The sequence below is a fragment of the Drosophila mauritiana genome, chromosome 2R (genome assembly GCF_004382145.1).
Source record: "Drosophila mauritiana strain mau12 chromosome 2R, ASM438214v1, whole genome shotgun sequence".
Taxonomy (NCBI): domain Eukaryota; kingdom Metazoa; phylum Arthropoda; class Insecta; order Diptera; family Drosophilidae; genus Drosophila; species Drosophila mauritiana.
Window position 1 is genome coordinate 20799976 of NC_046668.1, and position 13204 is coordinate 20813179.

General features: G+C 47.2%; 3 protein-coding genes across 3 annotated transcripts in view; 2 read left to right on the top strand and 1 right to left on the bottom strand.

Annotated features, from left to right (window-relative positions):
• The first annotated feature begins 5 nt into the window (after positions 1-5).
• Positions 6-8732, top strand: LOC117135961 (small subunit processome component 20 homolog). Its single transcript, XM_033296558.1, has 6 exons — positions 6-165; positions 231-2595; positions 2656-5517; positions 5579-7440; positions 7497-8129; positions 8191-8732. The coding sequence occupies exons 1-6, from the start codon at positions 121-123 to the stop codon at positions 8623-8625; spliced, it is 8202 nt and encodes a 2733-aa protein (XP_033152449.1). The 5' UTR covers positions 6-120; the 3' UTR covers positions 8626-8732.
• A 182-nt stretch (positions 8733-8914) lies between these two features.
• LOC117135972 (protein MTO1 homolog, mitochondrial) lies at positions 8915-11101 on the top strand. The gene has a single exon (XM_033296580.1). The coding sequence runs from the start codon at positions 8948-8950 to the stop codon at positions 10931-10933; it is 1986 nt and encodes a 661-aa protein (XP_033152471.1). The 5' UTR covers positions 8915-8947; the 3' UTR covers positions 10934-11101.
• The window catches only part of LOC117135962 (zinc finger CCCH domain-containing protein 18), a 64323-nt gene continuing 62163 nt past the window's right edge, over positions 11045-13204 (bottom strand). The window contains exon 15 of the mRNA XM_033296561.1: positions 11045-13141. Within this exon, the coding sequence (XP_033152452.1) occupies positions 13074-13141 (68 nt within the window). The 3' untranslated portion in view covers positions 11045-13073. The remainder of the gene's footprint in view (positions 13142-13204) is intronic.

The window sequence follows — 13204 nt, forward strand, 5'->3', positions numbered from 1 at the left end:
AATATGTTTCGCACGTGTTGCATTTGAAAGAAAAGTTTCCGTAAACAAAAGAGTTTTTCCGTAAATTAAGCAGCCCAGTGCAAATGAAGTGAATGGTAATCAAGTGTAAACTGTCGAAACATGGCATCCTTAGCGGAAAAAACAAAGGATACTAATACCTTTCGGGTGAGTGTCCACAGGAGTTTCAACTGTTTTGGTGACCAACCGCCTTACACATTTTTCTCCCGCAGTTCAAATCTTTCGGAGATCGGGTGAATGAAATCGACCTGCGGCACTTGGCCCTCTACCACATCGGCCATCGGAACGAGGAGCTCGACGAAGAGGAGAATACCACCTACTTCCAGCAGACGATTCAGAAATGGAACGTGCTCAATCTCACCGAGGAGTACAACTACTTCAGCAAGCGCTGTCGCAAGATAGTCACTCTGCCGCAGCTGCTGCACCAAAAGGACTTTGTTGTAGACCTGCTGCTGGAACGTCTTTCCACCGCCACGAATTTGTCCCAGCAGCCGCTGCTGGAACTGCTCTATGTCCTGGCCAGGGATCTCCGCGAGGAGTTCTACCCGTACTTCCAGCGAGTCCTGGACCGACTTATCTGCCTGCTGAACACCCAAGACTCCGAGCAACTGGAATGGACGCTCATTTGCCTGGCGCATCTGTTCAAGACCCTCAAGCCTTATTTGAAGCGCAACATCGGTGTTGTCTTCAATGCAATTCTACCGCTTCTGGACGAACAGCACTATGCCGAGCATGTGACCAACTTTGCGGTAGAATGCTTTGCCTACATTGCTCGTGATGTCCGTGATTTTCCGCGATTCCTGACCTATGTGCTGAAGACTGTGTTGCGTGAGCAGGTGGAGAGTGTTCACGGCTGCGGACGACTCATCTACGAAATTCTGCGCGGCGTCAACGGACAGCTGCACAACTCGGCGGCCGAAATATTTGCCCTCGTCCTGGAGGTGCTTGTCAACAAGGATTCCGCTCACACCAAAGACCAAACAGAACTTTTGGGAGATATCGTGGAGTATTCTTTGGGTCTGTTACTCAACTTTCTGCGCTCAGACCAAAGCAACATCCTGTGGCAGAAACTGTGTTCGGCTGCAGGCAGTGAAAATGTGGATGAACAAAGGGTTATCGGCCTAATGCTTCCACTGGTCACCCACAAGGATGGGCGATATGTCTCCGAGCTTCCGCTGGTAGTTGGAACTCTGCTTAAGCTTTTGGGCCGCGATCTGGATCCTCTTCAGCCCTTAACAACATTGGTCACCAGTTTGTTGAAGGCTCAGCACACTCAACTTACCCAGTTGGATGCCAGCCGTCTGCTGCAAAAGCTTTTAAGCATAAGCCGAAAACAAGTGACCGTGTACGAAGACGCAATTCTGCAGCTTCTGGACTATTCACAGTTTGAGATTCTTGTTCTCCCCAACGTTATTGGGTACTTTGAAGAACAGAGGCAATTAAGCGCGCTGGAGCTCCTGGCTCGCATCGTTCAACACAAACGGCCGCTACAAGTCGATGGTAACTCACTAGCCCAATGGGTGGCATATCCCCTCCAATTGAAACAAAATAACACTATTAAATTCGTGGAACAAGAACTTCTGCACCTAGACCTGACCAAAGAGGAACACCTACTATTAATCATCCTGGTTCCCCATTTGAGGGGTTTTAACAAGCAGCACATTGAACAAGGATTGCAATCAGTTATTGAAAAGCTCATAAGCGATAACGAAAAGGATTTTACACAACTGCTCCTGCTACTTCAAACTCACGCACTGCTCAAATTTAACTTACCTAAGAGTTTGCTATCTGCTCTTAATGGTTACCTTATTCCTGAACTGGGAAAGGACATTCGAGCTTTGGCTTGCTTGCAAGTGGTTCTTTTACAAGGGCCCAAGAACAAGCTATCCACTTCAGATGAATTACTTTTCGCAATTGGAGGTCTTCTAAGCCAGCCTGTATCGCTATACAGACGCATAGCTGCGCATTGTTTGGATGTGCTCAACTCCTCGAGCAAACCGAATCCGTATTCACATTTTTATGCCGCCGCCTGCATCGAGCCCACCGTCCACAATTACCGCGAGCTACTCCTCCAACTTCAGCAATTGGAACCGGCGTCTGCTCAGTTCAAACAGTTCTCCCAGTTGCCCCATTTCAAGGAGCACGCCGTTAGCCTCTTACTTGGTCTTTTATACAATAATTTCAAGTTTGTGTGGGCTCCGGTTCAACAGCTCCTGGCTGCCTACGTCAAGACCATGACGGTGGATGAGTTCTGGACATTATTTAAGGCCAAGTTAGTTGATACTGTTTCCTGCATTGACTACAAGAAGGAAGTTACAACTTTGCAGGTGCCATATCAAAGGGACTACCAATCGGCAGCACTAACCATGCTCCTTCCTTTGCCTGGAGAGCAACAATTGACCCTTCAGCAGGCCCTCAACTACCGCCAACTTTTATGGCAAACCGTTCCCAAATTGGGCACTCTTTCTGAGGTAAAGAATGCAGATTTGGTGCGATTGTTTCTGCAGTTCGTGGATAATGAATATCGCGCACAATTGGAGAAATCGGAACACACTTGGAATGTGAACGAGGCGACGGGTAAGTTAAATAAATGAATATCCACTAATCAATCTTATAAAGCCGCTCCCTTTATTTTAGCTGCGGATATCGATGTTGAGGAGGATGATGAAAATGAAAACAATGAAACCAAACCCGAGCCCCGAGGCCGTCAAAAGAGGAGAACCCAAAATGCCCATACAAAGTTTATTCTGCAAACGCTTCAGTTAAAACTGGCCTGCTTTGTATCCCAGCCCAATCCCAAGGCATTGCATCGTCAGGCGGAGATGCATGACTTTTATCTGGAGCTTCTAGCCGGTCCTAACTCCCAGTTGCAACAATTGGCTTTGGATTGCCTCGCGGCCTACAAGCAACCAGCAGCTCTGGTGCAACAAAAGGCTCAGTTATCGGGCCTCATTGATGAAGAAAAATTCAAGACAACGCTCAGTGGTTTCGAACTGTCGAGCATTACGGCTCAGCAAAGATCAGAGTTGATTCCCTTTATGCTGCGAGTGCTATATGGCAAAATGCTCACCAAGGGTGTCCAAAAGCAACTAAGTGCCCAGCTGCGAAAGACGCTGATCCTGCGCTTCCTGGGCCAGTTGGAGGAGTCAGAGATTATGGATTTTCTACAAATGGCATTCGGAAGGTTTTCTGCCTACACAGATAAGCCCGTGAACGAAGTGGCAAAATATGTTCGAGAATCCTATGATCCGTACGCGGTTATTGCAGCCAAGCAATTGCAGAGGATCGTCAATCTACTAGAACTTATTCGCAAGGAGTTCGCCGGCAAGCTGACGTCTGACTTCCAATGTTACGTTCTCAAATTACTTCTGCTCCTGGGCAGCGTAGCGCAGGAAGTCATCAATGGAGAAGGAAAACTTGTAGCTGCCTACAAGAATGTGAAGCACTCGGGTCTGCAGACTCTGGTCAACTACTTCGGGCAACTGGTGGACATGGAGGAGCTGTGGCAGGAGCCACAGATGAATGCTATTTGCGAGGTCTACCTATGGCCAGGTATTGCTCGCCTCTCGCAGGATTCCATTCACACACCCACCCCCATGCTGAAGTTGCTTCTCTTGTGGGGCGGAGAGCCCCGCTTTCAGAAATGGTTGAAAAAGAGTCCTCCTGCGGATAAACTTCCCATAATGCACCATCTAATGGCTCTGCTACTAAACGAAAAAGCCAAGGCGAATGTGAAGCGTGCACTTTTGCAGGTGGTGGAACATCTGCTGGAATCGGCAGCCACAGAGGAGTACGGAGCCGAGGCCTTGTCTATTGTAAATCCCCACATTCCAACGATCCTTCAACAACTGCAGAACAGCTGGCGTCACAAGAAGGCTGGCAGGCAAACGCTCGACAAGAGGGAACTCAATATTTTAACTCTTATAACATCCCATGTTAAGGAGCCAGATACTTGTGAACTACTAGTACAAGTTCTGCTGCCCATATTCACCAAACAATCGGCTTCAGCTGCACCAGAGACAGTGATTCAATTAGTCACCACGCTGGGAAATCTTTTAAAACGTGTCCCCAAACCGCAAAATTATCTTCGCCAGTTGGCACCACTGTTCGAACAAGTTAGTGCGCTGCCTGCTAGAAAGCTACTTTGCGATCTCTTGGGAGACATGGCAAAACGACTGCACAAGGAGGCGAAACAAAACCCCGAACTCTCCCCCATCGCCGCGTCCTTGCGGGAGTGGGTAAGGATTGTGCTTCTGTTGAACGCCTGGGACAAAAGATGGCTAGAGCAGCCGGACTACGATAAGCGTCTCGAAGCTCTATCTGAACTTAAGCAGTTGGTGGAGAAGAAGGACAAGAAGATTGACCTGCAACTTGGAGTCCTTGTTGTGTACAACTGCTTTTATATGCTACGCAACGATTCGGATTTGGGCATGCGAGTAAACATCGGAGAACTATTGAAGCCCCTGCTACCTCTAATAACTCTTCAACTAGAAGATAAGGAGGATTCGCACTTCTGGATGGAAGACACGGTGTTGCCTTTGCTGCAACGCTGTATGAGAGATGAAAAGCATGAGCACGCCAGGAGTGAGGCCATTGGCTTACTTGGTGAACTAGCACGCCAATGTCCTGCTGCCCACGAGATCCTGAAGGACCTCTCACCACTAACAGATAAACACGACCTGGAGGTGGACTTCTTTGAGAACATGCTTCACCTGCAGACTCAGCGGCACGGACGCGCCCTGCAGCGCTTGGTTAATATCTCGGGAGGCAGTTGGCGAACTGTTCCACCATGCGCCCGTACCCTCACGCAGTTCCTCCTTCCACTAGCCACCCGGTATCTTATGAGCGAAAGGCATTCGGGCAAACACACGCTTGTGGATGCCGCCATCGAGGCAGTTGGTGTGATGAGTGAATTCCTGCCCTGGACGCAATACCAAGCAGTACTCCGCTACTACCTCCAAAAGTTGAGGCACGTCCATAGTCAACAGAAGCAGTGCGTCAGACTTGTGGTGCGCATCCTGGACGCCTTTCATTTTGACTTGACCCAGGCGCAAACGGATTTAGTTTCACTCGCCAAGCTCAAGGAAAAGCTATCAGAGGTAGTAGAGGCTAAGGATCCAGCTGAGGAATCTGATGAAGTTAAGGCGGAAGAGGATGCTGATGCCGATGAGGTACCCGTAAAAAAGGAGGACGATCACTCAGAATTTATTGACTTCGAGGAAGAAGATCCGAACGAACGGGTGGTGGAACAGCAGCGCACTCAACTGCTCGCTCCCAACGCTGCCAAAAAGGTCATGACCACCATTACAACAGTGTTGCTGCCAACCCTCAACCGATCAATCACTGAAAAAACCAACTATGACACCAAGCACAAAGTAAACCGTCGCCGATTGAGCTACGAGCGTGAGGAAGAGGAGATCCAACGGGTGCCCATTGCACTGGCTATGGTTAAGCTGCTGCAGAAGCTTCCTTTGGAATTATTGGAGAACAGTTTACCTGGTATGTAAACGCTTAAGTCCTTTTTAATGGAAGTCACTATTTCCTTATTTATTTTATCCAGGCATCTTCATGAAGGTCTGCACATTTCTTCGATCGCCTTTGAAATCCGTCCGAATGCTAACCCGTGACATTCTTAAAAAGATTATGATCACCTTGGGAGGCAGCTACTTGGGAATGCTGTTGGAGCAGTTGCAATCTCTGCTCACGCGGGGATTCCAGGTGCACGTTCTCTCTGTAACTCTCCACGGTGTTTTAGATGCTCTGAAAAGCGACCTGAAACCAGAACACATTGAAAATTGCCTGCAAAATCTGCTGGAAGTGGCTCTCAATGATATATTCGGCGATGTGAACGCCGAGAAGGAGGTGGAGAAAATTGTGGCTCACACGCCGGAAGCAAAGCCAAGCGCGAAGAGCTACCTAACACTGAACATAGCCGCCCGTCATATTCGGGACAACTGCCTCCTGGACCTGCTTTTGCCGTTCAAGGAGCACTTGGCACGATCTCACTCCCGAAAGGTCACGCAGAAGATTCAAGAGTGTTTTGCCAAAATTGTGGCTGGTTTGGTGGAGAACACACACATCGCAAGGGAGAGCCTGCTGATCTTTATATACGGCACGATGTCGGAGAGCATCAGTGACCTCCTTCCAGGAACCAAAAAGCGTCAGCTTACCGAAAAAGAACAAGCTCTGATGAAGAGGACTCGCCCTGATTGCCTAATCCTACAGCCGGCGCCGGGAAGACGAAGTGTGGCTACCGGCAACAAGCAAGTTAAGTCCAACGCACAGGTCAATGCCCACATTTTGGTTGAATTCGGTTTGGAGCTCCTACATTTCGTGCTAAAACGAAAGAAGCTAACGGATCTGGATTACCAGCCCTTCCTACATCCCCTTTTGCCACTTCTGAAAGATTCTTTGAGCAGCAACCATGCCAGAACCACCACCTACGCCCTCAAGTGCTATACAGCCATTTGGTTGGGGGAGTACGAACTGTCCGATCTGAACCGTGAGGCACTCCAACCAGTGGTTGCACGCATGTTTCAGATCCTTAAGAATTTTTCAACATTTGGAGCAACCAGGCAAGAGGAGAACGCTCAGCTGGTCAGAGCGAGCTTCAAAGCAGTGGTGGCCCTGCTGCGCAAATGCGAGGACTACCAGCTGACCAATGAACAGATCGAGCAGCTACTTCTACACATCGAACAGGAACTGCAAGAGGGCGAATGTAGCAGCCAAAACATGGTATTTACCCTGCTGAAGGCGCTTGTGGGTCGGAAGGTGGACTCCCGATCCCTGCACGATCTAATGAAGCGATTGGGAGACCTATCTATTATCTCTTCATCGGATTATGTGCGCGATGAATGTCGTGGCGTTCTACTCACCTACATTATGGAGTATACACTGCGCCAGAAGGTTGAGCAGATTGTGAAGTTCATGTCGGTTCAGTTGTGCTACAGCCAAACCGCTGGCCGTCAGTCGGCTATTCAGTTTATGCACTCCATCATCAACAAGTTCCCACAACTTATGCTAGTCAAACAGTCCGAGTTTTTATACCTATCCCTGGGCACTCGACTGGTCAACGATGAGGATCCGTCATGCCGACGCAGTGTTGCCGCTGCTCTGGAAGCTCTGATCGGACGTCTCACCAAACTGGAACGGCAGCCCTTGCTGGATTTAACGCTACTGTTTTTCACCGCACCACAGTCCAGCCAGAAACCGGGAGTCCGAGAAATGGCCGCTGCTCTTCTGTCACGATTCGTGGAGGCTGAGAAAGCTGGATTTGCGGAAAGGCTACCACTGGTTCTGCCTACTCTGGTCAACGTTCTGACTTTGGGAGATGCGGAGGCAGGAGGTAGATATGTGCGGGCTCCAGGACATCTCGCAACAGAGGCAGATGAACGTGATCTTCACAAAAAGAACAAGCGAAAGGTAATAACAGTTTGTAAATCTAATTCACGCTCAAACTTATAAATTTAATTTTATAGAAATTCGAAACCTTACCGGATGAAGATTTACTGCTAGCTGGTCTAGACAATGAATCAGTTTTGGAGCTGCAGCAACGCAAAGCTGACCATCAGCTCATCCAACTGCAGTATTGCCTGCTGAAGATCTACGAACATTGCGGAGAGTCATTGCTCAGCAATCCACAACTTTCTGATACCGTCGATGATTTGGCCTATGGCTCTCAGAGACTACTCAATCACGACCACAACTGGGTGCGCTGCAATGCTGCCAAACTCCTGACACACATCGTGGCCCACTACGACTTCGCCTATATCGGCCAGCAGTTGTCTGGAATTAAACTAGAAGTAGGAGCCAAGAAGGAACTGAACTTTATTTATGCGCAGCCTGCAGAGGATATCAAATCTTTGGTGCTAGATCTGTGTGCTCAGGTCACGCCGGGCGAGACTGCGCAGGAGATGATTGACGAGCTGTCGAAGATTCTGTTATTCGTTGGACATATGCTGAGGGACGTTCCGTTTAGTCTGAAACAGGAGAAGAACGATGACGAAGAGGAGCGAGAGCCGGTCAACAAAATAAGTCTCACCTGGCTGGTTCGCAATATTCGCTTCCTCATTAACAAGGAAGTCGCAAAGGCGCCTCACGACATCAGCATAGTACGTATGACCACGTTTAAACTCAAGATTATTCGCTAATTTGAACATATTTAAATTTTAGAGAACGGCTATGTTTACGCTTATAGAGGCTCTGTCCACGCTACTCAGTGTGGAGTCCGTGACCCGACTGGCACCCTCTCTTCTTCAGGCGCTGGTTCGTGAAATGTCTGAGGAGGATCAGAACGTGGATGCGGAACTCCGCCAGCAAGCTCTCCGTGTAGGCAGTCGCCTGAGGAAGCGCATCGGAACCGAAGTATACGACAAACTAAGAAATGCGGTGCAGACCAAGCTGATGGCTCGCCGTGCAGAGCGTCGCAAGGTTGTGGCTCAAGAAAAGATTCACGATCCTGAACGGGCGGCCAAGCGAAAGGCTGGCATGCAGGAGCGGAAGAAGGCGGCGAAGCGTCTAAAGGCGGCTGTTGTACGGGGCAAAGCGCCGGACATAAAACAAAAGCTGAAAAAGCGCAAACGAAAAGCGGAGATGGATGGATTTTAAATAGTTAGTCGGTCTGCTTTAATCTAAGTTTATTTCTAAGTAGAATGGAAATATAACAAATATTGTTACATAAGCAAAGTGAAATAAATACATGACTTTTTGCAATATCTTATTGGATTATATTCTGAAAAGCAATAAGAAAATGAAAGCCAGCTGATTTCTAATGGAGCTCATTTAATGCGGAGCATAATAGATTGTTTAAAATTTGCCGCCAGCTTTCGATTCATTGCACAACCACCCTATCGATATATCGACTACCGATTACACCGCTAGAACATGTGTTGTGCAACTCCAGTTGTTGTTATTGTGGGGTATTTTGAAAATGCAGCAGCTACGAAATGCCGTGGTGCACGGTCTGGCTAGGAGGATTAGGCCCCCATCGAGAAGTGCCCACAGTGCCGGTGCCGAGATCTACGACGTGGTGGTCATTGGAGGCGGACATGCCGGCACAGAGGCCTCGGCGGCAGCTGCTCGCATGGGATCACGCACCTTGCTGCTAACCCACAAACTGGAGACTATTGGCGAAATGTCCTGCAACCCGTCGTTCGGTGGCATTGGCAAGGGTCACCTGATGCGCGAGGTGGATGCCCTGGATGGCGTATGTGCCCGCTGCTGCGATGTTTCCGGAGTACACTACAAGGTGCTCAATAGACGGCGCGGTCCAGCTGTTTGGGGACCCAGGGCGCAGATCGATCGCCAGCTGTACAAAAAGGCTGTGCAGCAGGAACTGCACAGCACCCCCAATCTGGAGATTCGAGCAGCCGCTGTGGACAACCTGCTGATAGAGGATGAACAGGATACCCAAGCCCGCCGCTGTTCCGGCGTCCTGTTGGCCAACGGGGAAGTGGTGCGCAGTCGATCCGTGGTGCTCACCACGGGAACATTCCTGCGGGCACACATAAACATCGGACTCGAGGTGCGACCGGCCGGCCGAATTGGAGACGATCCAGCCAAAGCACTGGGCGAGGCGATCGACAGATTAGGTTTTCGCATGGGGAGGCTGAAAACTGGAACTCCACCTAGAATAGCCAAGGACAGTGTGGATTTCTCACAACTCCAAAGGCACGACGGTGATGATCCGCCTATGCCTTTCTCCTTTCTTAACAAAGACGTTTGGTTACCCGCCAAGGACCAACTACCCTGCTACCTTACCTACACCACACCAAAAGTCAGCGACATTGTGCGCGACAATCTTCATGTAAATCGCCATGTCACCGAGGAGATTACCGGCCCACGCTACTGCCCCTCGATTGAGTCAAAGATACTGAGGTTCGGCGCGAAGGTTCATCAGGTGTGGTTAGAGCCAGAAGGTCTGGACAGTAACTTAGTGTATCCCCAAGGAATCTCCTGCACGCTGCCCCACGATCAGCAAGTGGAGCTGGTCCATGCCATTCAAGGTCTGGAAAAGGCGGTAGTTGTCCAGCCCGGCTATGGCGTGGAGTACGACTTCATAGACCCCCGTGAGTTGTATCCCACACTGGAGACGAAACGAGTGCCAGGACTCTTCTTTGCTGGCCAGATAAATGGAACTACGGGCTATGAAGAAGCAGCCGCACAGGGCATCATAGCTGGAGCCAATGCAGCTGGAAAAACCAGGCACATGGATGGAAGGCAACTAACTATAAGTCGAACTGAGGGCTACATAGGAGTGTTGATCGATGACCTGACTTCGTTAGGCACTAATGAACCCTACCGCATGTTTACTAGTCGGGCAGAGTTTCGGTTGTCACTACGTCCGGACAATGCCGACATGCGTCTCACCCAAAAGGGCTACGAATTTGGACTTGTATCTTCAGATCGCTACCAGCAATTCCAGCAAACCGAGGCGAGACTGCAATCGGCCATTGATTCCTTGCGGCGATTACGGAAGCACACTCACTACTGGCGACAAGCACTCAATCTGCCCAAGGCCAAAGCTTCGGTAGAAAAAACGGCTTTCGACATGCTGGGAATTCCGGCGGATAACATCACTATTGAGAAGCTAATCCAGCTTCATCCCAACGAACTGAGCTGGCTGAAAGGCGAGCGGAATCTAGCCGAAAGGCTGAAAATCGAGGCACTGTACTCGTTCTTTGTCGATGAACAGCAACGAGATGTGGAGGATGTTCGTCGGGAGGAGCGCCTGTCCATTCCCGCCGACATTGATTACTTCTCAAAGTCCCTGAGCTTGTCCAACGAGGAGCGACAGAAGCTGACGCTCATCCAGCCACAGACAATTGCGGCGGCTAGTAGAATACAAGGAGTGACTCCTTCGACAATTGTAAGGATTCTTAAATACGTTAAAAAAGCGGAGGTAGCAAAAGCCTAGGTGCGATTATGAATACATAATGTTTGTAAAAATGTATGTAATATTTGAACTTCCTTATACTTGACTATATAAAGTATCGCAGAGTCCCAAGCCAAAAAAAAACTTGCAAAGTACATCCTTAAGTAGAGTTTATTTCATAAAATCATAAATGCCTTATGTAAAATTGCACAATATTGTTTAAATGTTTGTTTCGCATATCGTTTGCCACATGGTTGAACATCCGTACATATCTATTCTGCTGCGCGATTGTGTTGATATATACCCAACTATATGGTGTGGTCGTGTGAAGATCCGAGAAAGGAGCGTCCGACTGTCGAGTTCTTGATCTTAATCCGATGGGGAATAGGTAGCTCAGGACTTTGAGGTGTGTTAAATTCTGAATTCGGCTGTAAGATCAGTTTCCGGACAGACTGGAGCGTTCCTCTTTATGTCTATTGCTATTGTTTCGGTAGCTGTTGTATTTGGTTTTTGGTTTCGATTTTGTTTCGATTAGCTTACAGTTTAATGTTTTACACTTTGTATTCTGTTACACACACAACGAAGATTGAGGGGGAGTTACAATACAATTAATTTACGATCGAGTTGTTTTCTTTTGTTAAGGTTGTATTTGAAACTATTTTGCAGTAGTTAATTTGCTATCGCATGGCATTTGTGGTTACGTTACTAGATGCGCGCCAATCGATTTCAGTTATGTTTTTCATTCAAGAATCTATTATGATTAGTTATTAAAATATATTCATTTTCAGTTTTACTGGTACATACACATAGTTTTGTCAAAAGGAAAAGTCGACTTGCATATGGCGAAAATTGTTCAAAAGTGTCGAAGCGTATCGGTGTCCATATTCGGCAAGGACTCCTAACTTTCTGGTGGGTCCTGCTTCGAAAACGAGTTAAATCTTACAGTACAGGGCCTCGAATGTGGCTCATACGCAATGATTTTTGAGTTTTGGTTTGGTTTTTCATTTTTTGTTTTTATAATATCACAGATTGCTCGAGATTTATGCATTAAAATATATGTAAACCGTTACTTTGCGTACCGTCAAATGTTAGGCAATCTCAAACACAAAAAAGGAGAAGAAGGCATAATAGAGGGGCAAAGTTGAGAAACGGGAATGAAAACTAGGTCTATATCTTTGAGAGTTTGCTTGTTTTTAGGGTATTAACTACTTACTATAAACATCAATTATAGTGCGGATACATAGTACTCTTGTTCAATAGTACGTCTCCATTTGCTAGCTTGTGTTTGGAATTGTGTTTCTGAAGATTGTGGCGAATGCGTTTTCCGATTTCGGCACTCTAAGTTCTGCGTACAAAATATTTAAAATAACAACAATAAAATAAAGAGTTTTAAGTGCTAAAGGGTTGCATACAAAAGGTATTTAATTTCGAAAAATAATTTCGGCCTTTCGCTGTTCACTTCTAATCCATTCCAGAATATCTCCCTAGGTTTTTGATTTGATTTGTTATCTAAATTTCAGTTCCGTTTTCCCCACTTTGTATTCGAGTTACTTGTTCATACGTTTTCCAGTTTTATTCGTACTCTCCAAATCACAATTATTAGCAATTAGCAATTTAAGAATAAAATATAGCTACCCAGTATGTTTGTATAATTTCTGTTTCTGTTGTGTATATATAAATTTCTTATCAGAATTTAGACTAACTTTACAACTATCATTAATATTTTCGGGCCGTGAACATTGCCACACGAAAACTACATCCAGAGTTCCATGCAAGTACGTACCTAAATCTCTTACAGCTAACGTTTCGTTTGAGAGTAATTACTTCGCTTGGAATATGTCACATTATTTTACATTTTATGCAGTTACGATTTTTACACCAATTCAAAATGTCTAATTGTGGTAGAATTGTATTCAACTGGTTGGGTAAACATTAGATTGTAACACCGAGAAAAAACAAATATCTGATATCTGTTGTGGAATTTACATTGTATTATTTATAGTGGCCTCATGCCTTTTTCTGGCCAATCGTTCCTGGTTAACTCAGGAAAATTCTATAGCTTCAGGAACTCGTCCAGCATCCGCTTGCGCTGCTGGTGAAGAGCTCGCTCCGACAGCAAGTACATCCCAATGTCGCTGTAGCTTTTCATTAGTTAGTTATTGGAATTACTGAAGAGTTGGTGTCATAAGGCTGTAGCCTCCTCCGCACTGTTGCTGCGACCCAGTGCGCCCAGCTGTGGCTTGCTGTCATCTGAAATACACGGAGTTGGACTGCTTTAGTTGGTAGTTTAAGCCGAACTTGGAAGTTTACCTT

Bases quoted from the DNA above. Each gene is read 5' to 3' on its own strand.
- LOC117135961 (XM_033296558.1), top strand. From the start codon at position 121: ATGGCATCCTTAGCGGAAAAAACAAAGGATACTAATACCTTTCGG. The intron at 166-230 runs GTGAGTGTCCAC...TTTCTCCCGCAG, and splicing joins AGGATACTAATACCTTTCGG to TTCAAATCTTTCGGAGATCG. The intron at 5,518-5,578 runs GTATGTAAACGC...TATTTTATCCAG, and splicing joins ATTGGAGAACAGTTTACCTG to GCATCTTCATGAAGGTCTGC.
- LOC117135972 (XM_033296580.1), top strand. From the start codon at position 8,948: ATGCAGCAGCTACGAAATGCCGTGGTGCACGGTCTGGCTAGGAGGATT.